General features: G+C 36.4%; 1 protein-coding gene across 8 annotated transcripts in view; it reads left to right on the top strand.

The window, feature by feature from the left end:
- BLTP1 (bridge-like lipid transfer protein family member 1) overlaps nucleotides 1-13,536 on the top strand; it is a 216,795-nt gene extending 203,259 nt beyond the window's left edge. For all 8 annotated transcript variants that reach the window (XM_055274662.1, XM_063637920.1, XM_055274665.1 and 5 more), the window contains 9 exons: nucleotides 48-205; nucleotides 339-531; nucleotides 746-963; nucleotides 3,784-4,035; nucleotides 4,697-4,900; nucleotides 6,713-6,907; nucleotides 7,541-7,675; nucleotides 10,311-10,476; nucleotides 12,807-13,536. In XM_055274662.1, the coding sequence (XP_055130637.1) occupies nucleotides 48-205; nucleotides 339-531; nucleotides 746-963; nucleotides 3,784-4,035; nucleotides 4,697-4,900; nucleotides 6,713-6,907; nucleotides 7,541-7,675; nucleotides 10,311-10,476; nucleotides 12,807-13,023 (1,738 nt within the window). In that variant the 3' untranslated portion in view covers nucleotides 13,024-13,536. The remainder of the gene's footprint in view (nucleotides 1-47; nucleotides 206-338; nucleotides 532-745; nucleotides 964-3,783; nucleotides 4,036-4,696; nucleotides 4,901-6,712; nucleotides 6,908-7,540; nucleotides 7,676-10,310; nucleotides 10,477-12,806) is intronic.
- Nucleotides 13,537-26,196: the final 12,660 nt, after the last annotated feature.

The following is a 26,196-nucleotide window of genomic DNA, read 5'->3' as shown; positions in this document are numbered from 1 at the left end:
ATGACACTGGAAGCTATATATCTAATAACCTTTTTTTCATTTTTTAGTTGGACAACTAGTGGTTTGAAGAGCCAGGGCCGTCTGTCAGTAGGAAGTAATCGTGATCGAGAGATCAGCATGTCTGTTGGTTTGGGAAGATCACAATTAGATTCTAAAGGAGGAGTAGTTGGAGGGACCATAGATGTCAATGCTTTGGAGATGGTTGGTATGTTGAAATTTTACAACTGATCTAACATATCCTTAAGATACATATATCAAAAAAACGCTTTTGGAAATTGATTCTCATGAGTTTTTCCCATGGACATGTCTGTGAAAATTAATTATTGTTTCTATTTTAGCCCATATTTCTGAACATCCAAATCAGCAACCCAGTCACAAAATTCAGATTACTATGGGTTCTACTGAAGCTCGTGTTGATTACATGGGCTCAAGTATCCTCATGGGCATCTTCAGTAATGCTGATCTTAAGCTTCAGGATGAATGGAAAGTAAACTTGTATAATACATTGGATTCAAGCATAACTGATAAAAGGTATTTATTAAGGATTACTTTTTGGACACTTTACATGACTGTTCTCAACATATTGTCTATCATCTGGTGAGAAAACAGCAATTTTTCTTACAAAACTCTTATTTATTATGCAATTAATACAAATTAAAAAGCTGGGCGGGGGAAGAAAATGTTTCTTGTACTTTTTCAGTATCTTCCATAAGACATATGACAAAGATTTTGTTTTATGCTCTAGCGAGATTTTCGTCCATGGAGATTTGAAGTGGGATATTTTCCAAGTAATGATATCAAGATCAACCACACCAGATCTGATAAAAATAGGAATGAAGCTCCAGGAATTTTTCACACAACAATTTGATACCAGCAAACGAGCTCTGTCTACCTGGGGACCAGTTCCTTATCTTCCGCCAAAGACAATGACTAGCAACCTAGAAAAAAGTTCACAAGAACAATGTAAGAATTAGAAGTAAGCTTTTATATATGCTTTATCTTTCACTAAATATGTTATATTCTTAATTTAAAATAATAATAATCTGTATGCCCTACTTAGAAAATAGCCCACAGGCTCTTTATCCCACTCAGTTAGCAAAGGACCAGAATTTCTACCTGCCAATGGAATTAGAGGCCATCATTTAGGAAGACATCATTTGTTATCTCTTCCCCCTGCTGCAGTGCATCTGCATCCATACCCACTCCACACTCTTGAATAGTGTTTATGACAATATCATGTTCTGGTTTAGAATGTCTATGGAGTCAGAATATCTGAATTTGGATTTATTAGGTGAGTGGTATTAAGCAGGTCATTATTTTCACTTAGTAATTGAATTGGCAAATATTAAGCTACAACCATGTGCTTAGGCACTATTCTAGGCACAGGAGATATAGTGGTGGACAGAATCACTACCCTCATGAAGCTTAGATTCTAATGGGAGAGAAAGACCATAGTAAATTTACTAACTAAATATATAAGATAATTTCAGTAAGAGAGACGTACTAAGCAAAAGAACAAAACGGGAAGAATATAGAGAATGATTAAATGTGAGGATAGCTATTTTAGAAAGGGTGATCATTTAGGCCTTTTCTGAAGTGACATTTTAGTGGAAATGTGAATGAAAGAACAAGGCTAAGATGTGGGAGAAGAGAGTTCCAGGCATAGGGGGATATTGAGTCCAAAGTTCCCCTAGTAGAAACAAACTTGGCTTGAGGATCATTAAGGTTGCCACTGTGGCTGGAACAGAAATGAGCAAGGACGAAAATGCCGGACATGAATTCACAGAGGTATACTACATATAAGATTTTTAATATGATGGTTAGCTATCAGAGAGTTTTAAACAGATTTGATATCTGATTTACCTTTTCAAAAAATACTCCCTTTTAAAGCTCACTCTGGCTACTGTGTGAAGAACAGACTGTAGGCAGTTAAGAATGGAAGGAAACCATTGCAATAATTACCATTACCATTGTTAGTACATAGTTACATCATTATCGTAAGGAAGCCATTGCAAGAGTCCAGGCAAGAAGTGGTGGCTTTCACTAGGATGATAGAGATATAAGTGGTGAGAAGCAGTCGGAATGAGGATAGCTTTTTAATAACTTTATTATCACAGAAGTAATACGTGTACATTGAAAAAAACGAGAAAACACAAGAGAAGCAAAAAATAAAACCATCACATTCCACTCAGAAATCACTGTGAACACCTTAGAGCATATACCTCCAGATATTTTTCTGTGTATCTGTATATATGCGTACATTTTAAGAAAATATCAAAATTCATACCATTTTGTAGGTCAACAATCTCCAACTTTCCATTTTGCTAATTATCTCCTTTAGCTTTCAAAACATTCAAATTTCCATGATTGATCTAAAAATGTCCTTTATAATGGTTTTGTCCAAACCAGTTTATCCAATCCAAGATCACAGGTTAAATATGGTTATGTTCCTTTGCCTTCTTTTAATTTAGCACAGTTCATTTTTTATATGAACTGACTTGTTTAAGAGATGTAGCCAACTGTCCTAAAGAATTCCCTACCTTCTAGATCTTTTTCAGTTACTTCCTTGTGGTGTCATTTATGTTTTTCTCTAGTCCATGTATTTCCTTTAAACTGGAATTTATATTAGGCATATAAAAATTGGGGGATGTTCTGCAAAATGCCTGGCCTGGATTCTTCAAAAAAACTCCTTGTCACAAAAACAAACGTAAAGGCTTAGGGAATTGTTTAAAGGAAAACATACTAGCTGAATACAATTCATGATCTTTGGTTGGATTATGGGTGAGAGGTACGGAAAACAGCCAAAAGGAACATTGTTGGAATAAATGGAAAATATACCTTGTATGTTTGATTAGTGCTTCTCAAACTTTAACATGCATCTGAAACCCCTGGAGATGTTATTAAAATATAGATTTTGATATAGTAGGTACAGGTGGACTTAAGAGTCGGCATTTCTCACAAGCTCCCAGGGAATGCTGATTCTGCTGGCCCTCTGACCTTTGAGTAGCAAAGGAATATGAGTTTAAAAGCAGTACTTAAAATAAGGGGGTCTCCATTTGATTTCTAGGTCTTCCAGTTACTGGTTCACTTAACCTCTTTGTTCTTCTGCTTCTTCACTTGAAATCAGTCAAGATGAAATATCTAGTTTACAAAGTTATAAAGAGAATTACATAAAATTTCATGCAAGTACTTTGTAACTCATTAATCATTACAGACATATTAGGTTTTGGTTTTTCTTTCTTTTTTTTTTTTTTTTTTAAGAGACAGGTTCTCACTGTCATCCAAGCTGGAGTGCAGTGGCATGATCTCAGCTCACTACAACCTCCACCTCCTGGGTTCAAGCAATTCTCCTGCCTTAGCCTCCCAAGTAGCTGGGACTACAGGCATGCTCCACCGCACCCAGCTAATTTTGGTATTTTTAGTAGAGACAGGGTTTCACCACGTTGGCCAGGCTGGTCTTGAACTCCTGACCTCAAGTGATCCACCTACTACGGTTTCCAAAAGGGCTGGGATTACAGGCGTGAGCCACTGCACCCAGCCTCAGACATATTAGTTTTAATTATTTTTAGCAAGTTACTACTTTCCTTAGCTATATCCATCCTCATGCAGCGTCTTTTCCTAGAATGTCTCTTTATTAGCTATTGCTTAATGTTAAACAGGCACTGGACACTGTTTTCATCCCTTACCTGCGACTGTAGAAAGTAGCCACTTGCTGCCTCACTCTACCCTATTCAAGGGTACTCATTAGGCACTTCAGGATATTGTTTTTTGGTTTTCTTGCAGTACTTGATGCAGCACATCATCGACACTGGCCTGGAGTATTGAAGGTGGTATCAGGATGCCACATATCCTTATTTCAGATTCCATTACCAGAAGATGGAATGCAATTTGGAGGATCAATGAGCTTACATGGAAATCATATGACACTGGCATGTTTTCATGGTCCAAATTTCCGTTCAAAATCTTGGGCCCTTTTTCATTTAGAAGAACCAAATATTGCTTTTTGGACTGAAGCTCAGAAAATCTGGGAAGATGGTAAACTGACACATTTCCAGCTTTTACTTTCTCCTATCTTCTGTTATGACTATAAACGACAATTATATTTCTGAAGTCCATCTCTTGTTTGTTATCATGTATCTGACATGTTAAGGAGTTCACTGCCAATGAGTCAATATTTATAATGTCTGGAACATGTTAATTTCTGAACTTGCCATCTTACTCCATGTTTCTTACTTAGGCAATTGAAGTTGCTGCTGCTGTGGCTAAACATAGTCATGGTAATAGTTACTGTAATCTTTCTTATAAAAACATGAAGTGAAGGCAACATAGTGGTAGTGTGAGGAAATTATTTGCCAGTCAAGACTATATTATAAAATATATAGGCAAGGCTGTGCTTTTATCTCTACAGTGATAAACCCATTTCCTTTGAGCTTTACTTCTCTACTTGGTGGTTTCTACATTATGAGGGGAAAAAAATGTTTGATGTTTGATGCTCTCTTCATCTTACTAGGGACAAATCCAATTACTACTAATAGAATAATTATTTGTGAATTATTTGGTTTTTATCCTCATTTATTATTCATTTTTATAGCCTTCCTATATATGACAACTGAATTTATAGCTCTGAGGCCACAATTATCATCTTGAATCTAAATATGGTTTATTACTTTAAAGAAGTATTTTTATTTTGTTGTAGGCTCCAGTGATCATTCTACATATATTGTACAAACACTAGATTTTCACCTGGGTCATAATACTATGGTTACCAAACCATGTGGTGCTTTGGAAAGTCCTATGGCAACAATAACCAAGATAACAAGGCGTCGCCATGAAAATCCACCCCATGGAGTAGCAAGTGTGAAAGAATGGTTCAATTATGTTACAGCTACAAGGAATGAAGGTTAAAATTTTGAGTCTTTGGAGAGATTTTGTTTTTTCCATTTTGGATTCTGTTGACTGTGTTTAGAATTTAAATGGAGATGGTGTTTTCATTTCCTTAAACAATTTTCATTTCCTTAAACAATTTTCATTTTAATCTTGCTGGCTGACACAAGTAATAATTATTTAATACCACCCTGGTAATGCGGCATCTCATGGACTCAAATTATTTTAGATGTAATTGAAAACATTCTAAATAAAATTGGCTTTAAATAAAATTAAGTTTATTACATTGAGAAATATTTTAGGAAATATTTAGGAATGATTCTGGAAAAATATTTTTCTAGTAATGCTAAAAAATGGAGGTTTGGGGAGGTTGTTACACAACTAAATAATGGAATACCACAAACTTAAAGTTCGAATAGCTAGAACAAAATGAAACCAAATATTATTATTCTATCAAGTTGTAAGTTTAAAAGAAAGTGCTTTTGATGGTTTTTTTTTTTTTTTTCATTTGATTAGATACAACAGTCTTGTGATAGTGTGGTCATGATAACTTATTTTGTGGTGCTTTTGGGATTTGGGTTTATAGTATTGCTTTTACCAATTATCTCTGTGTATTGGAAAGCTGACTAGATAGACAGGTGTTGAGACTTTTCAATGTTTTACATAAAAATGACCTTTTTTCTTTTTCTTTTTTTTTTTTTTGAGACAGAGTCTTGCTCTGTTACCCAGACTGAAGTGCAGTGGCACGATCTTGGCTCACTGCAACCTCCATTTCGTGGGTTCAAGCGATTCTCCTGCCTCAGCCTCCTGAGTAGCTGGGATTACAGGCGTGCACCACCACGCCCGGCTAATTTTTGTATTTTTAGTAGAGAGAGGGTTTCACCATGTTGGTCAGGCTAGTCTCGAACCCCTGACCTCGTGATACACCCGCCTCAGCCTCCCAAAGTGCTGGGATTACAGGCATGAGCCACCACGCCCAGCCAAATATGACCTTTTTTCAAAATGGAAAAGATGACGATTAGGCCCCATGAGAACAGTTACCATGGAATAGGCCATCTCATGGATTGAATAGAGACTGTTAAAAATGTTCCTAGAACAAAGGAGAATAAGAAAGTGAATCAGAAGATTATGCCTGTATTGACTATTTTACTTTCCAAACAGGGATTTGGGGGAAGGGGGATCTTTATGGCTGGAGTGTTCTAAAGTGGGCTATTAGCATAATGAACTGCTGTCTGAAGAAAAATACTAATTATTATAATTCTAAGATCTATAAAAGATCTTTATAAAACTAAGATCTATAGTTTAATCATAGCACATATGTTGGGGAAAATCAGTACTTCTACCTGATTTCAAGACCAGGATCCCATTTAATCTCAGATTCTTTAAGAGTGAAGTGTTCAATCTATGGAGCCCTTTGGGCTTAGTGAAATTGCACCTTCAGACATGAATTCAATTGAGAATAATATTCATTTTAAAACCCCAGAAACCAAAGCTAGAATGTATTGGGTTTATACAAATCCTATTATAAAGCTTTGGTCTTGACAACAGTGAGATACTGATACAGATATACTACATATATAGATATACTACATATATCTATATACATACATATGTATAGATATACATATGTATGTATATATATATAGATATACGTATGTGTCTATGTATATATCCGTATACATAGATATATGTAGTATGTCTATATCTATATATAATGTGGTTCTTTCCAACTTTTGAAATAATAGTTCTGTATATTATAGTTGTCTTGAAAGCTGTATAGGCTTGTCAATGCCTATTTTAATTTGACTCTCTATCATTATGCATGTAGAGCTAAATCTACTTCGTAATGTTGATGCTAACAACACTGAGAATAGCACTACTGTGAAGAATTCTAGTTTGTTGAGTGGATTCAGAGGAGGTTCTAGCTACAACCATGAAACAGAGACTATCTTTGCATTACCAAGGATGCAGCTTGACTTTAAATCCATTCATGTTCAAGAACCACAGGAGCCTTCATTACAGGGTATGTAGAAAAACAATTTAAAGTTAATAAGAAAATACTAAAGGCACTTCAAACTACTGCTGTCTTCCCATGGATTTTTTGTAATATTAATATCTAATGAAATTGATTTTCTAGGCAAAATTGATTTATTTTCTTATCAGCTATATGACCTCTGGAAAATTATTTAACCAACTTATACCTCTCTCTCCTCAGTAAAATGAAGAAGAATAATTGGACTTTATTTATAGGACTATTATGAGGAATAAATGGCATATATAGGTTGAGCATCCCAATCCAAAAATCTGAAATGCCCTAAAATCCAAAATATTTTGAACACTCACATGACACTCACAGGAAATGCTCATTGGAGGATTTCAGATTTTGGATTGGGGTTCTAAAACCACTAAGTATAATGCAAATATTCCAGAATCCAAAATTTGAAAGACATCTGATCCCAAGCATAATTGGATAAGGGATACTCAATCTGTACTAGGAAAGTGCTTAACAAACTATCATCATCCTATAAATCACATACAGATATTACTTACTTCTTTACAGTTGCATTTCATGTGGATACATTTACATAGACCTATATAAATCCTTATTAATGGGAAGATGACTCATTTTATTAAATCTTTTACCATATTATTGCAGATGCCAGCCTGAAGCCAAAAGTAGAATGTAGTGTGGTGACAGAGTTCACTGACCACATTTGTGTGACTATGGATGCTGAGCTCATCATGTTTCTTCATGATTTAGTGTCAGCTTATCTTAAAGAAAAAGAAAAAGGTGGGTGGAATACTCTTTTTCTTTTAGGCTGCAGGAATGGCGGCTGTGAATGCCATTTACATGAATTGTTATGGTCTAATGAGAAAATGAGTGGAATATATCTCCTGTGAGTTGAAGATATCAGTAAATAGTAAGACTATCACAGACTTTCTGAGTACTTGCTATATATACAGCACCAATGGTGTTTTATACTTTACAAGGTGTTTCTGTATATATTATCTTATGTACATTTTCAGTTAGATCTTACAGGAGATTCTTGAAAAATAGGAAAATGTGACAAAATACTGCAAATCAAAGTGAAATGACTAAAGAAACAACTACATAATAAAGAAGCATGAGTTATTTACCTAATGGTGAAAACTGAATTGAGAAAGCTGATAAATGTTTGGAATGCAGAAAACATTTTCTTTTTAATACATAAATTATTTAAATCTCAGTGGTGGTATTTGGGTTCATGAGCTTGCTAACATTGGTTTACACACTGGTAGCTTAATGTTTACCCATTAAGAAATGTATGGTGACTGGGGGCGGTGGCTCACGTCTGTAATACCAGCACTTTAGGATGCCGAGGAGGATGAACTGCTTGGGCCCAGGGCTTTGAGACCAGCCTAGGCAACAAAGTGAGACCCCATTTCTACAAAAGATACAAAAATTAGCCAGGTGTGGTGGCACACACCTGTAGTCCCCAGCTACTCGGGAGGCTGTGAGGTGGGAGGATCGCTTGAGCCTGGGAGTTCACGACTACAGTGAGCTGTGAGCCATAATCGCACCACCACACTCCAGCCCGGGTGATAGAGTGAGATCCTGTCTCAAAAAAAAAAAAAGTATGGCAGCCCTAATATCTGGAATTAGCTAATATATTATAGTACTCTGTAACTGTTTAAAAGAATGAGGTAGTTTGAAATGTAATGATTTGGAATGCTTACAAAATATATGGCCATTTATTCATTCAATAAATGTTTATTGTACCGTTATGAATATACAATGGTAAAATCACATATGTGCTTCCTAATAAATAGCTTGGAATAAATGTAATTTGTTCAAGTCACACTCTAATACTGTTTCATTTTCTTCATGAGGAAAAAATATAAAATTTGTCTTGAATTTTAAAAATAAAGATTATCAAACGACCATGTTGAAAGAGTACAAAGGTAGCATAGCATACACTGAAATGCTCTTTTATTAACATTCAATTGAGATGTGCCCAAAATTCAGTGAGAGAGTAAAATCAATAATGATGGCTGGGAGAAATCTATATGACCTCAGTAGAAACTTCAAGTAAAATGACAGAAACTGTATAACAGGCAATCTTATATATTATATATAAGTAGATAAAATCTTCACATACAGCCCCAACAGATTCCAGTCACTGGTAATCCTTTTCGTTTTTGTGCCTTAATATTTAAACTTAATGTAGAAAAAAACAGATTCAAGATAAACAATGTGAAGTTCAGAACTATTTTCTAGTCTACCTATATTTGAAAACCTGACAGATTTGTTTCTCTTGGGTATGATGTGAAACATCTGTCATTTTATGAAATAGTGTGTTGGTCTTGGTCTGCCACAAACTATGTGTATTTCTAAAAAACAACAACAAAAAGACCGTTTTAATATAAACTGTTATAAAACATTTCAACGGGAAAAGGGGGTGGATTTACAATAACAAAATATATCTGTGAGGATTTCAATTATAAATAAGTTATTACAAACAACAAGCACTTCGTTTTGGCCAAAATACTCAAACATACCTGAGAAAATTCTTAACAGCATGTCAGACTATACCACAATCAACATATTTAGAGAACATCAAAATAAATTGTAGCACTGTAACCACCACCAGTAATAAACAAAAACCCAGCAACTGAGCAGGCCTTAACTGAACCAGGGTATCTGTGTTCTTATGTAGTGGGTTACTACGGCTTCATTTTGAGGCTCATTCCCAATCAAGTTATAACCAGAGCTATATAACACATATTACCTAATTAATCAATTATTTTACGTCCAGTTTGTGTATTGAAACTAATGCCCTAAGAGGAAAGCTGTATTCATTAAATAAGATCATATGAAAGTATAAATGGCAAAAACTGCAATTACTTTTGCACCACCCTAATACCTATGTCTCAGATTATACTTCTTTATATATAATTATTATAGCCAATTAAAAGACTTGTCTTTATAAAGAGTGAAAAGCCTGCTTACATAAAAACCTCTTTAGTACCACTGTTCAAATATATATACAACTAGCCATTAGCATACAAAAACCATTGAATTACACAGCTTAAATTAATGAATGGTATGGTGTATGAATTATATCTCAAAGCTGTTAAAAAAAAAAAACAAAACCTACTATAGCCATTCTTTAGGTAACCTACAACTATCAATTTCAGTGCCATAGCCTTGCTATCAAGTCAATGATCTCAGCATTTTTTATCATTAATGTTGACACTGTTAATCTCCAAGAAATATCAATAATTGGTACTTATGGCTTATTTTAAAATATTATTTTTAAGAAATGCAATTAAATGAGGCTTTGGCCAGGTCATAGATAAAATGAGAAATGAAACCAATTCTTCTGTTCTAATTCTTATGGTGATTTAACATAAATGTATCATACTAATCTAAATTTTCCTTATAGCCATCTTTCCACCTCGGATTTTATCTGCTCGACCAGGACAGAAAAGTCCAATTATCATACATGACGACAATTCCTCTGATAAAGATAGAGAAGATAGCATCACTTATACTACTGTGGACTGGAGAGATTTTATGTGCAATACATGGCATCTAGAACCTACTCTTAGGTAAGTAATGAGTATATACATTTTACCCATATGCTAAGGGATTACTATGAGAAAAATGTTATGAATAATGTATGTTACATATGATTATCAAAAAATATATTCAGAAGTTAGTCTCCTGTAATGTCTATAGCTTCTGTGTGCTGTCTTTGCTGCTTCTTTCTGTTTGTGTTTCTAGGTAAGACGAATGAAGTACAAATGTTGAGAATAGCTCAGCACTGATGAGCTGTCCAATGGGTGACATTACTAAAATATGAGAATAATTATCCTTCCAGTGTTGCCATGAGTTTTTCACCTTCTCACCAAGATGTTATTTTCAGGGTTTGAGGTAGCTACTGTAAGCTGTTTTGTTACTTTGTGTGGCAAGATGCAGCAGAAGTCATATTTAATTGTTAAGGAACTATTTTAATTTCTCGCTGGATATGTCATAACACTGTAATAAAACGTGCAGCATCACAGTGCCTCTCTGTTTGTTTGCATACTAGGCATTATAAAACCATGCCTAATATCTCAAATTTAACACTATCAGATTAAGGTTCCCTTACTGAGTCATGGTCTACTACAATTATCCCAATTAAATCACTATCCCAAAATTTCAAAAGTATTTTTTAGTTTCAGTTATATTTATGATAGTTTATATAACTAGTGGTACTTGCTTTGTGTGTCCTTGTTTGTGATTAACACTAATAGCCTTCCTGCTTTTTTTCCTTTTATCTCATCTGCTTTGTTAATCCTGTTGTTAACTGTTTGAATCCTGCAATAACAGTATTTTTAAAAATCCATTACATCCCAGCACAACATTCTGCAAAATGATTGATATACATTTTATTTAGATAAGGTTTTTATATTCAGACATATTTATGTCACAAAATAATTCCAAAATAAAATCTCCATTATGCAGTGAGGACTCTTGTATAGGCAGAAAATAGTGACTTTGTGTGTTAATAAATAATTGGCATACAGTAAAATTTGTTATAACTAAATAAGCAAAACACTTTGGTACTAATAGTGCATATGCCCATGAGAAATATTAACTGTTAAAATACTGCAGAGGTCCTAATGCAGAAAACTATTTGTAAAATCTGTTTTGTATTTGCAAATTTAAACAATATATTTAAATTGAATACAAAATTAATTTAGTTTCAAGTGAGCATAAAAATAGTTACCGTATTTCTTTTTTTAGCAAACTATCAAGAGTAACTAGTTAAGTAATGTGGTAAGTTTAGTATAGTGGTAGAGAGCGTGGTTTAAGAGCTCTGGCTGTAAGCCCAGCTCTTTTGCATAGTAGCTGACTGAGCAAGGCCAAAAGACCTAACCCCTCTGTTCTCTCTGCCTCAGTTGACTCATGAAAAACTTGGAAAATGGTATTACCCACCTTGTAGGATCGTTACACTGCTTAAATGAGTTAATGCAAAATGCTTATAACTATTTGAGTTTGAGGAGATCAATGCCTAACCACCCCCAACCCTCACCCTGAGTTCAGAACCAACTGAAATAGTGGGAAAGATTAATATGGATAAAGCTGATAACAAAAAATGTGGCTTAGATATACAGAAACAATAGCTTTCTACAAAGTTTGGGTTTGGTCCTACCTGCAGGGCATCGATGCAGAACTTAACTTCAGGGAAGGGCAGGATGGGGGTTGCTGGAGTTGTACAATCAGCAGCTCTATGTATGTAGTCAGCCACAGACAACACAGAATACTCTAGGGCTAACCTGTTTAAGGGCATCCTCCTGAAAAATCTGTGGTATGAAGAAACAGACTAAAATGAAGGGCTCCCAAGAGGGAGGAGGGTACTGAACTGTTACTTCCTCTGTTAACTTTGCCTGTTGAATAAATCATCAATACAGGGGCAGAAGGTGGCCAGGAGTGGTTCAGTAATAGCTGTTTCTCCACGTATAACGAAATAGCAAGAATAGGGAAAAAATGGTTCTCCCTTCAAATATGTTTAGCACATAGCACTCAGTAAATTTTAGCCTTTTTCTCCCATTATGCCACATGCTTATGAAATCTACCAAAATTAACCAGACGTCCTTTTATATGTTTAAGATAACTGTATAACAGGCCTAAAATAAATTATTCAGGATGAAATATAGTAAACACTATTGCTGTGTTTAGGTTGTTAAAGATACTTATAATCATACATATATTATTTTTTGAATGCTATTATTATGGTGAATCCAGGAATTATGGGCTCATTTATACAAATGTACCTACTGAAAATACTTTGTCTTGAGTATATTATAGAGGCTTAGTGATGTTCTTTTCCTACCATTTGAACCATGCTCTAGGGCACTATACTCCTTAATAGTAACTGTAATTTTTATTTTAGATTAATTTCTTGGACTGGAAGAAAGATTGATCCAGTAGGTGTTGATTATATTCTTCAAAAATTGGGCTTTCATCATGCTAGGACTACTATTCCTAAATGGCTTCAAAGAGGAGTCATGGATCCACTGGACAAGGTTCTGTCAGTTCTTATCAAAAAGCTCGGTACTGCACTACAGGATGAAAAGGAAAAGAAAGGCAAAGACAAAGAAGAACACTAAAAAAGTAATTTGATCTGTGAACAAATTATGATTGTGTCCGTTAAGTTTTATTACACTGGAGTTTTTTTTAGTATAATAATTTTAAATATAACTTTAAAATAATTCTAAATTTGTGGGTATTATAATTAAAAGTTTGTAAGTTAACCTGTTTATTCTAGTTCCATCATTCTGTGTACAGTGAAGTATTGCATGATAATGTAAATTTTGTGAAAAACTAGATTAAAATATTTAACTGCTTGTTATGGTTTATAATTATATAATGTGCAATACAATTCCTGCATCTTTAAAATGTCTGCAGAATAACTGTGAATTTTTTTGTTATTGGATTGGCCGTAACTTTTAGAAAAAAATCTTGTTGATAATGTGATTTTGGGGAGGTCATTAATTGCTTTTTCTTTTTTAAACGTAGACTTGTATAAATACCTGTTTGTATATAGCTTGAGTAATTGTGATACGATTGTATACCACTAAAATATTGTTAACTATTGTAATAAAGTCACAATAATGGTTTAAGTCTGTAGTAGTTTTTCAATCTTTTTCTCCTTTTGATAATTAATAGATGCCCATCCTGTGTCACAGCTGATCAGATGCTTTCATAGAAGATGATTTATACCTATATTAGAGTTGGGCCATGGGTTCTACCTCTGTGGATTCAATGAACTGCAGATCGAAAATATTCAGGAAAAAAAAAAAATTCTACCCAAGTTCCAAAAAGCAAAACTTGTATTTACCAAGTACATTAAGTCCACATGAATGAAGTGATGTCTAGGCATTTTATTAGATATTGTAAATAATCTACAGATGATTTTTAAAGAGTATCCAGGAGAATGTGCGTAGGTTATATTCAAATATTACACAATTTTATATGAGGAACTTCAGCATCTACAGATATTCTGGAACCAATCCCCCAAGAACACGGGAAGATGACTATGTTTATTAAAAATTAGGTCAAGAAGGATGCAATCAGGGACAGGCACACACGAGGTATATTAATAATACCTAAGAGAAATATTAGGTATTGTTCTTTCTTAAGCTAATGATAAATTCACAGCAAGTAATTTTTATTATACTATATTCCTTACATGTTTGTATTTTTTGTGTGTATGAAGTTATATATAATGTATGTTATATATTATACATATGTGTATTATGTACACACGTTAAGTATAAAAAATTTAAAATAGCAAGACCTAAAATAATACTCAAAGGTGGCTATAATTACCTTAGGTTGGAAATCCAGCCAAGTCAGTATGGCCAGTTTAAAGACTGGGTAAACAGTAGAACTGAAGAGCTAGAGTTAGAAAACACCTAAAGAAAGCCTCTGGTGCAGACTCTTGCACCAGAGATAAGATAGATAAGATAGTTTTATCTCTAACAGATTAAACAACAAAAAACTCCAGAAGAGCTGAGGTACTTAGCCAAGGGTATAGATCTAGTAAATGTTAGTAGGGGAATTAAGATTTGCTGTCTAATGTCACACAGCAACTTAGTCACACAACCAAAACCCTAGTGTTAACAGTCCTAATTTTGTATTCCTTCTGCTAGGCCATCATAGCTGTCATCTGTCTGATCTCTGAATCCCACCCCCAAATCTCTTACCATTGGTGCCTATAAAATAACAAGTATAAACTTACCCTATTTCTGACACTAACTGTAATAATGTTATAAAAAGCAAAAGGACAAATCTGTAACTACTTAAAATTTCTATGACTGTTGGACAAAGCTATGAGAAAACTAGCACATCTGTGCACTACTGATGAGAATGTAAATTGGTACAACTCCCATGAAGGACAATTAAGTAACAGCTATCAAAATAACAAAGGCATATAATTTTTACTATACATACAGTACTTCCCTGTGTCAAATAATTATACAAGCATGTATATTTGCAGTATGATGCAACAGTGCAGTATTGTGGAAGTATGCTGCAGTAATGTTGCAGTATTCTTTGTAATAAATGGTTGGAAACAATTCAAATGTTCATCAGTGTAAGACAGGTTAATTAAAAGTGACATCCATTCAGCAGCATAGTACGCAACCATGAAAAAGGGAAAAAAAGATGATCTCTAAGATTTATTCCTAAATTAAAAAACGTGGTCAGCCGCTTAGATTACAAAGCTTCCAAGTGGTCTACTATAGTTATTTTTTGAGTATCATGTACCTTGTTCTATTCCAGTAAATCACATGGTGCATCCAGATAACTTGTAAAATTTCAATAACATGTAAAAAAAAATTTATATAAAGGATTTTCTTTCCTATCTGCAAATATTGTACTTCTAGGCTTACTAGAGATCTGTGATTTGCAAACTGTCTATAGTGAAGAACGCTTTTTTAAAAAAAAGTTGAACATAATATAAATCAAAAATCTTGTAAAATATAGTAACAATTTATTCAAAATGAAAAAATTAAAATACACAAAATAAAGCTCAAATTTTTAATTATTAGGTTTGATTTACTAGATTCAAATGTTCCATCAATTGCTCTAAGAATTTCTAGGAGATTTCTGGCAACACAGCCCAATAGGTACAGCTCCAGTCTGCAGCTCCCAGCGAGACTGATGCAGAAGAGGGTGATTTCTGCATTTCTAACTGAGGTACCTGGTTCATCACATTGGGAATGGTTGGACAGTGGGTGCAGCCCACAGAGGGCAAGCCGAATCAGGGTGGGGTGTCGCCTCACCCAGGAAGCGCAAGGGGTAAGGGCATTTCCCATTCCTAGCCAAGGGAAGCTGCAAGTGACTGTAATTGGAGGAATGGTACACTCCTGCCCAAATACGGCGCTTTTCCCACAGTCTTCGCAACCGGCAGACCAGGAGATTCCCTCTGGTGCCTGGCTCGGTGAGTCCCATGCCCACAGAGGCCAGCAAGCTAAGATCCATTGGCTTGAAATTCTCACTGCTAGCATAGCAGTCTGAGATTGACCTGGGATGCTAGAGCCTGGTGGGGGGAGGGGCGTCTGCCACTGCTGAGGCTTGAGTAGGCAGTTTTATGCTGACAGTGTAAACGAAGCCTCCGGGAAGTATGAACTGGGCGGAGCCCACCGCAGCTCAGCCAGGCTGCCTCTCCAGATTCCACCTCTGTGGGCAGGGCATCTCTGAACAAAAGGCAGCAGCCCCAGCCAGGGACTTACAGATAAATCCCCCATCTCCCTGGGACAGAGCACTCGGGGGAAGGGACAGCTGTGGGCACACCTTCAACAGACTTTAAATGTCCCTGCCTGACAGCTCTGAAGAGAATAGTAGTTCTCCCAGCACAGTGTTCGAGCTCTGATAATGGACAGACTGCCTCCTCAAGTGGGTCCCTGACCCCCATGTAGCCTGACTGGGAGACACCTTATACAGGAGAGCTCTGGCTGGCATCTGGCGGGTGCCCCTCTGGGACAGACGTTCTAGAGGAAGGATCAGGCAGCAATATGTGCTGTTCTGCAGCCTCCGCTGGTGATACACAGGCAAACAGGGTCTGGGTGGACCTCCAGCAAACTCTAACAGACCTGCAGCTGAGAGGCCTGACTGTTAGAAGGAAAACTAACAAACAAGGAGGTCCACACCAAAACCCCATCCATAAGTCAACATCAAAGACCAAAGGTAGATAAAACCACAAAGATGGGAAGAAACCAGCATAGAAAGGCTGAAAATTCCAAAAACCAGAATGCCTCTTCTCCTCCAAAGGATCACAACTCCTCACCAGCAAGGGAACAAAACTGGACAGAGAACAAGTCTGACAAATTGACAGAAGTAGACTTCAGAAGGTGGGTAATAACAAATGCCTCCGAGCTAAAGGAACATGTTCTAACCCAATGCAAGGAAGCTAAGAACCTTGAAGAAAGGTTAGATGAATCGCTAACTTAGAATAACCAGTGTAGAGAAGAACATAAATGACCTGATGGTGCTGAGAAACACAGCACGAGAACTTCGTGAAGCATACACAAGTTTCAAAAGCTGAATCGGTCAAGCGGAAGAAAGAATACCAGTGACTGAAGATCAAATTAATGAAATAGAGAAGACAAGATTAGAGAAAAAAGAGTGAAAAGAAATGAACAAAGCCTCCAAGAAATATGGGACTATGTGAATAGACCAAATCTACATTTGATTGATGTACCTAAAAGTGATGGGGAGAATGGAACCAAGTTGGAAAACACTCTGCAGGATATTATCCAGAACTTCCCCAACCTAACAGAGCAGGCCAACATTCAAATTCAGGAAATACAGAGAACACCACAAAGGTATTCCTCGAGAAGAGCAACCCCAAGACACATAATCATCAGTTTCACCAAGGTTGAAATGAAGGAAAAAATGTTAAGGGCAGCCAGAGAGAAATACTGGGTTACCCACAAAGGGAAGCCCATCAGACTAACAGTGGATCTCTCAGCAGAAACCCTACAAGCCAGAAGAGAGTGGGGGCCAATATTCAACATTCTTAAAGAAAAGAATTTTCAATCCAGAATTTCATATCCAGCCAAACCAAGCTTTATAAGTGAAGGAGAAATAAAATCCTTTAGACAAGCAAATGCTGAGAAATTTTGCCCCCAACAGGCTTGCCTTGCAAGAGCTCCTGAAGGAAGCACTAAACATGGAAAGGAAAAACCAGTACCAGCCACTGCAAAAACATACCAAATTGTAAAGGCCATCAATGCTATGAAGAAACTGCATCAACTAATGGGCAAAATAACCAGCTAGCATCATAATGACAGGATCAAATTCACACATAACAATATTAACCTTAAATGTAAATGGGCTAAATGCCCCAATTGAAAGACAGAGACTGGGAAATTGGATAAAGAGTCAAGACCCACTGGTGTGCTATATTCAGGAGACCCATCTCACGTGCAGAGACACACATAGGCTCAAAATAAAGGGACGGAGAAAGATCTACCAAGCTAATGGAAAACAAAAAAAAAGCAGAGGTTGCAATCCTAGTCTCTGATAAAACAGACTTTAAACCAACAAAGATCAGAAAAGACAAAGAAGGGCATTACATAATGGTAAAGGGATCAATGCAACAAGAAGAGCTAACTATCCTAAATATATATGCACCCAATACAGGAGCACCCACATTCATAAAGCAAGTTCTTAAAGACCTCCAAAGAGACATAGACTCCCACACAATAATAGTGGGAGACTTTAACACACCACTGTCAATATTAGACAGATCAACGAGACAGAAAGTTAACAAGGATATCCAGGACTTGAATTCAGCTCTGGACCAAGCTGACCTAATAGACATCTACAGAACTCTAAACCCCAAATCAACAGAATATACATTCTTCTCAGCACTGCATCACACTTACTCTAAAATTGACCACATAATTCGAAGTAAAACATTCCTCAGCAAATGTAAAAAAGCAGAAATCACAATAAACTGTCTCTCAGACTACAGTGCAATCAAATTAGAACTCAGGACTACGAAGCCCACTCAAAACTGCACAACTACATGGAAACTGAATAACCTGCTCCTGAATGCCTACTGGGTACATAACGAAATGAAGGCAGAAATAAAAATGTTCTTTGAAACCAATGAGAACTAAGACACAACATTCAAGAATCTGTGGGACACATTTAAAGCAGTGTTTAGAGGGAAATTCACAGCCCTAAATGCCCACAAGAGAAAGCAGGCAAGATAAAAAAATCTACACCCTAACACCACAATTAAAAGAACTAAAGAAGCAAGAGCAAACAAATTCAAAAGCTAGCAGAAGACAAGAAATAACTAAGATCAGAGCAGAACTGAAGGAGACAGAGAAACAAAAAACCCTTCAAAAAAATCAATGAATCCAGGAGCTGGTTTTTTGAAAAGATCAACAAAATAGATAGACTGCTAGCCAGGCTAATAAAGAAGAAAAGAGAGAAGAATCAAATAGATGCAATATAAAAAAAGATAAAGGGGATATCACCAATGATCCCACAGAAATACAAACTACCATCAGAAAATACTATAAACACTTCTATGCAAATAAACTAGAAAATCTAGAAGAAATGGATAAATTCCTGGACACATACACCCTCCCAAGACTAAACCAGGAAGAAGCTGAATCTCTGAATAGACCAATAACAGGTTCTGAAATTGAGGCAATAATTAATAGCCTACCAACAAGTCCAGGACCAGAAGGATTCACAGCCGAATTCTACCAGAGGTACAAAGAGGAACTGGTACCATTCCTTCTGAAACTATTCCAATGAATAGAAAAAGAAGGAATCCTCCCTAACTAATTTTTTGAGGCCAGCATCATCCTGATACCAAAACCAGGAAGAGACATAACAAAAAAAGAAAATTTTAAGCCAATATCCCTGATGAACATTGATGTGAAAATCCTCAATAAAATACTGGCAAACCAAATACAGCAGCATGTCAAAAGGCTTATCCACCACAATCAAGTTGGCTTCATCCTGGGATGCAACGCTGGTTCAACATACGCAAATCAATAAACGTAATCCATCGCATAAACGGAACCAACGACAAAAACCACATGATTATCTCAATAGATGCAGAAAAGGCCTTTGACAAAATTCAACAGCTCTTCATGCTAAAAAAAACTCTCAATAAACTAGGTATTGATGAACATACCTCAAGATAATCAGAGCTATTTATGACAAACCCACAACCAATATCATACTGAATGGGCAAAAACTGGAAGCATTCCCTTTGAAAACTGGCACAAGACAAGGATGCCCTGTCTCACCACTCCTATTCAACATAGTATTGGAAGTTCTGGCCAGGGCAATCAGGCAAGTGAAAGAAATAAAGGGCATTCAATTAGGAAAAGAGGAAGTCAAATTGTCTCTGTTTGCAGATTGACATGACTGTCTATTTAGAGAATCCCATAGTCTCAGCCCCAAATCTCCTTAAGCTGATAAGCAACTTCAGCAAAGTCTCAGGATACAAAATCAATGTGCAAAAATCACAAGCATTTCTATACACCAATAACAGACAAGCAGAGAGCGAAATCATAAGTGAACTCCCATTCACAATTGCTACAAAGTCAATAAAATATCGGGGAATCCAACTTACAAGGGATGTGAAGGACATCTTCAAGGAGAACTACAAACCACTGCTCAAGGAAATAAAAAGAGGACACAAACAAATGGAACAACATTCCATGCTCTTGGATAGGAAGAATCAATATTGTGAAAATGGCCATGCTGCCCAAAGTAATTTACAGATTCAATGTTATCCCCATCAAGCCACCACTGACTTTCTTCACAGAATTAGAAAAAACTACTTTAAATTTCATATGGAACCAAAAAAGAGCCCGCATAGCCAAGACAATCCTAAAGAAAAGGAACAAAGCTGGAGGCATCACACTACCTGACTTCAAACTATACTACAAGGCTACAGAAACCAAAACAGCATGGTACTGGTACCAAAAGAGATATATAGAACAATGGAACAGAACAGAGGCCTCAGAAATAACACCACACATCTACAGCCATCTGATCTTTGACAAACCTGACAAAAACAAGCAATGGGGTAACAATTCCCTATTTAATAAATGGTGCTGGGAAAACTGGCTAGCCATATGCAGAAAGCTGAAACCTTACACCTTACACAAAAATTAACTCAAGATGGATTAAAGACTTAAATGTAAAACCCCAAAACCATAAAAACCCTAGATGAAAATCTAGGCAACACCATTCAGGACATAGGCATGAGATAATACTCAAACACCAAAAGAAATGGCAACAGAAGCCAAAATTGACAAAGGGGATCTAATCAAACTAAAGAGCTTCTGCACAGCAAAAGAAACTATCATCAGCGTGAGTAGGCAACCTACAGAATGGGAGAAAATTTTTGCAATCTACTCATCGGACAAAGGGCTAATATCTAGAATCTACAAAGAACTTAAACAAATTTACAAGAAAAAATCCCATCAAAAAGTGGGTGAAGGATATGAACAGACACTTCTCAAAAGAAGACATTTATGCAGCCAACAAACTTATGAAAAAATGCTCATCATCACTGGTCATTAGAGAAATGCAAATCAAAACCACAATGAGATACCATCTCATGCCAGTTAGAATGGTGATCATTTAAAAGACAGGAAACAACAGATGCTGGAGAGGATGTGGAGAAACAGGAACGCTTTTACACTGTTGGTGGGAGTGTAATGCTCAATATCACTCATCAGAGAAATGCAAATTAAAACCACAACGAGGCTGGGTACCGTGGCTCATCTGGCCGAGGCGGGCGGACTACTTGAGGTCAGGAGTTTGAGACCATCCTGGCCAACATGGTGAAACCCCATCCCTACTAAGAATATAAAAAATTAGCTGGGTGTGGTGGCACACACCTATAATCACAGCTACTCAGGAAGCTGAGGCATGAGAATCACTTGAACCTGGGGGGCGGATGTTGAGGTGAGCCAAGATCATGCCACTGGACTCCATAGCGAGACTCTGTCTCAAAACAACAACAACAACAACAACAACAAAAAACACCACACAGTGAGGTATCATCTTTACACCAGTCACAATGGCTATTTATTACAAAGATATTGACAAATGTTGGCAAGGATTCAGAGAAAGGAGAACGCTGTTTCACTGCTGAATACTTATTCACTATTGGTGGGAATGTAAATTAGTACAACCTCTATGGAAAACAGTGTGGAAATTTCTCAAAGAACTAAAAATAGAACTACCATTCGATCCAGCAATCCTACTACTGGGTAGCAGTGGATTTCTTTTCCTCTTTCCAAAGGAAAAGAAATTATTATGCCAAAAAGATACCTGCACTCTTATGTTTATCACATCACTATTCACAATAGCAAAGATATGGAATCAACCTAAGCATCCAACAATGGATGACTGGATAAAGAAAATGTGGTATATATACACAACAGAACACTCCTCAGCCATAAAAAAGAATGGAATCCTATTCTGCAGCAATATGGATGGAGTTGGAGGCCATTATTTTAAGTGAAACAACTCAGAAACACAAAGACAAATACTGCATCTTCTCATTTATAAGCAGGAGCTAAATAATGTATACACACGGACATAGAGTGTGGAATGGATAGACAATGGAGACTCAAGGGTAGGCGGCTGAGGAGAATGATATTTCCCAATTGCTTAATGGATGCAATGTATGTTATTTGGGTGATGGATACACTAAAAGCCCTAACTACATCACTATGCAATATATCCATGTAACAATATTACACTTGTCTTCTAAGAGTAAAATAGAGAACATTTACCAGACAGTTAAGAGGGGCAAGAGTGGGAAGCAGGAAGACCTGTTCGTAAGCTATCACAGAAATCCGAGGAAAATGTAACAGTTGTTTGGACTAGGGTGGCAGCAGTGGAAGTGGAAGGAAGTGGATTCATTCGGGCAGTGTTGTGGAGACAGCCAACAGAACTAACTGATGGAATGGAAGTTGGGGGAAAGAAAGGAGTCAAGGATAATTCTTCGGCATGGTCAGATAACTTATATTAATTAGATTAGAAATTAGGAAGAGCATCCATTCCTCAAGCCAAAGCAGCCCCAAACCAAGGTATATGTCTTGCTTAGCAGAGTAATGCTGTACTTCAGCCCCACTCACTCCCTTGGCCTGGTGTTCTTGTTCACAACCTTATACTCTGGCCTTGCTTCTGAGGTTCTGGCTTTAGCAACTGGGTTAATGAGCAACTGAGTATCATGTACTGAGATGAAGAATTCACTATCATGCCCAATTGCCCACTTCCTTGCCAAATCATAAGAGTCACATAATAAAAAGATGACAGTAATATAGTTCAGCAGTTGCCAAAACATCCTGCAACTCATTGGGCCATTTGATGTCAAGTTAATTTACATCAGTATTCAGAAATACATGGAAGGAAGTATTTAAAATCTGGTATGTTTTCATGTATCCATTAGACAATCATTTGTTAATAAATATATGGTATCAAATCTGAGGCAGTTTACTAAAACCAATACAGAAGCAACATTCAGTGTGGTCTTGAAATATGAAACATATTTAAATTACACTGAAACATCTTAAACACTAAACTACTAAACATGTTATTTTACAATATAACTCATTAGGAATTGTTATGCAAATTATGTGGATTATCTGCCTCATAGCCTAAATTGGATAAACCTCAACCAAAATTATCAGGCTATGACTGTATGAAAATTTTAAGCATATTTTAAAAATAAGAACCAAAACTTCGTTATCTCTCCAGCCTTCACATGCTAAACACAACATGTTGCGGCTGAAACAAAATGGAATAGGCCACTATGTATTTAATAAACCTGACAGGGCTCAGGCAGAATGTATGAGCTGATAAACATTTTGACCCAATCAAAGGGCTGGCCATTTTCTAAGCATGTTATTAAACTGTAAGCTCCAAGATCAGAGCTGTTTCAAGCTGCCTTGTGATATAGTTTGACTCTGTGTCCCCACCCAAATCTCATGTTGAATTATAATCCCCAATGCCAGGGGAAGAGTCCTGGTGGGAGGTCACTGGATCATGGGGACAGATTTCTCTCTTGCTGCTCTTGTAATAATGAGTGAGTTTTCATGAGATGTGGTTTTTTTTAAAGTGTGTAGCACTGCCCCCTTCGCTGTCTCTCCTGACACCATGTAAAGACAGACGTGCTTGCTTCCCCTTCAGCATTCCCCCATGATTGTAAGTTGCTTTGGCTAGAGTAAGGAAAAGAGAGTTTAGAGGGGAGAGAGTAGAGGGATGGAGGCAAATAGTGAAACAGGAAACCACTTAGGAGGCTACTGAGTAATAAATGCAAGATAAGATAGTTGTTTACATTAGAGTTGTAACACTTAAGGTAGTAAGGTCAGATTTTAATATTATAAAGTATAATATCAAAGATTATGAAAGATTTTTCTAAAGGAGTTTCTCTGTACCACCAAAGATTCATTCTTATTCCTATGCCAAACAACATTTTATAATGCACTTAATTTTATTATCATATATTGACCTTTCTGTCATATTCTTTTTTCTTTTTTTTTTTTTTTTTTTTTTGAGACAGCATCTTGCTCTGTTGCCCAGGCTGTAGTACAGTGGTGTGATCTCGGCTCACTACAACCTCCACCTCCTGGGTTCAAGCAATTCTTCTGCCTCAGCCTCCTCAGTGTCAGGGATTAGAGAAGCATGACACCATGCCCATCTAATTTTTGTATTTTTAGTAGAGATGGGGTTTCACCGTATTGGCCAGGCTGGTCTTGAACTCCTGACCTCAAGTGATCCACCTGCCTCGGCCTCCCGAAGTACTAGGATTATAAGTGTGAGCCACTGCACCTGGCCTTCTGTCATATTCTTGATGTGATTTGCATTATTAGTGTCATCAAGGTTATGGGTTAATTACAGCTACCATATGTGTATATCTCTATTTAGCACCAAGCAAAGCAGCATGGGCAATAATGCCTACTTAAAATGTTTGGTGATGTTGAACATGTTTTATCTTCTACAAATCTTTTAGGAGTTCCCTTGCACCATAAGGGCTTATCTCCAAAGGCTCACCACCATTCTACACATTTGCTTTGATGAAAGGGTTTGGTTTTGATGGTAGACCTGAATTTGAATACCTGCTCCAATATATGCTGAGCAAGACTTTGACAATAAATAGTTAAAATATACTTCACAAAGCGGATGTACAGTTTCCATAAAGTAATAGCTAAAAAAAAAAATGGTAGTTCCCTTTCCTCATCCTATCTTGCAGCAGTGTCAGAATTAGGGTGAAGAGATTAGGGTGTTATTCTTTGTAAATGTATCCATTGAGAGTATTGTATGGATTTGAGATCCAACATCATTCATTTAAAAACCTATGAACAAAAGACTTAAAGTTTCAGCTTGGAATTAGTACAAGTACAGGGTTAAATGTTATCTTTATTTGAAATTTTGACATATTGTTAATCAAACTTTTGGCAATAATTTTGATTTTTTAAAATACTGCAATAAAATATTTATCTAAATTACTGAGTTTTTTGATGCACCCTTCAAGTTTGAGCATGAGGTGAATGTCGCACTCCTCCACCTCAGTAAGTGACTCTGACTTAAAGGGTGATGCCAGCAGGAATGCATTCCTTTAGAACAAACAGCCCAGTGGATGAAATAGGGTCAGAAAATGTAATGTCCTACCTTTCTCCCAATCTAATCAAGCACTGGTCTTCAAACATGTCCCTTGTTTTCTAATTTTGAAAAACTATTCATAACATTTTACATATTTTAAAGTTGATGTATTTTTTCCAGCATAAGTTTAATTAGTTGCAAAGGATGTAATTTCTGGCATACTGGAAGTATTGACACTTAAATACATCTTAATTTATCATTCATTTTAATGTATCCAGTTGAATCTAAGTATCCTAGAGATGTGAAGCCCACCATCACTCATTTAAAGACATACAAACAACCTGAAAAGGTAGAGAGATGGTAAAAGCACTGTGCTCACCCTTAGAACAATTTTAAAAGCTGGACAAACTGTAACAATTTTTCTTGAACCCATCAGTAAACAAGGGTCACTGTACAAAAAACTAACTTGAAATCTGGAGAGAGATAGGCATTGGAACACTTGGGCCAGATGTTCAGCTGTTGCCCTTCCCTTTGCAGATTAAAGTTTTTACTCCCTGGGAGACATAAAGGACATGGGTGCTCACAGGGTAGACAAAGATGAAACCAGAGAAAGCTTTCCCCCATGGCACTGGCTGAACAGTGAAGAACACCTAATTCTGCACAGACCCATGTGAGAATGCAAAAATGATACAATAACTTTGGAAAAGTTCAGAAGTTTCTTATAAAGTTAAACATACACTTACCATATGACCCAGCAATCCCATTCCTAGGTATTTGCCCAAATGAACTGAAAATTTATGTACACAAATGTTTATAGCAGCTGTATTCATAATTTCCTCAAACTGGAAACAACCAAGATATCTTTCAACAGATGAATATATAAACAGTGGTACAATGGAATATTATTCTGCAATAAATAGAAGAAGCTATTGATTCACCCAACAATGTGGATGAATCTTAAATGTGTTTTTCTAAGTGAAAGAAGCCAGATCCAAAATGTTACATATTTTATGATGCAATTTATACGGCATTATGGAAAAGGAAAAACTATAGGAACAGAAAACAGATCAATGGTTTCCAGGAGTTAGGAGAGAGAAGAAGGGTTAACTACAAAATGACCACACAAGGGAAATTTGGGGGTGATGAAATTGTTCTGTACACAGTACTGTAGTGGT

Source organism: Symphalangus syndactylus, chromosome 4 (genome assembly GCF_028878055.3).
Source record: "Symphalangus syndactylus isolate Jambi chromosome 4, NHGRI_mSymSyn1-v2.1_pri, whole genome shotgun sequence".
NCBI classification, from domain to species: Eukaryota; Metazoa; Chordata; class Mammalia; order Primates; family Hylobatidae; genus Symphalangus; species Symphalangus syndactylus.
Note: the sequence above shows the minus strand (reverse complement) of the source record. Positions and strands in the feature narration are given on the sequence as shown.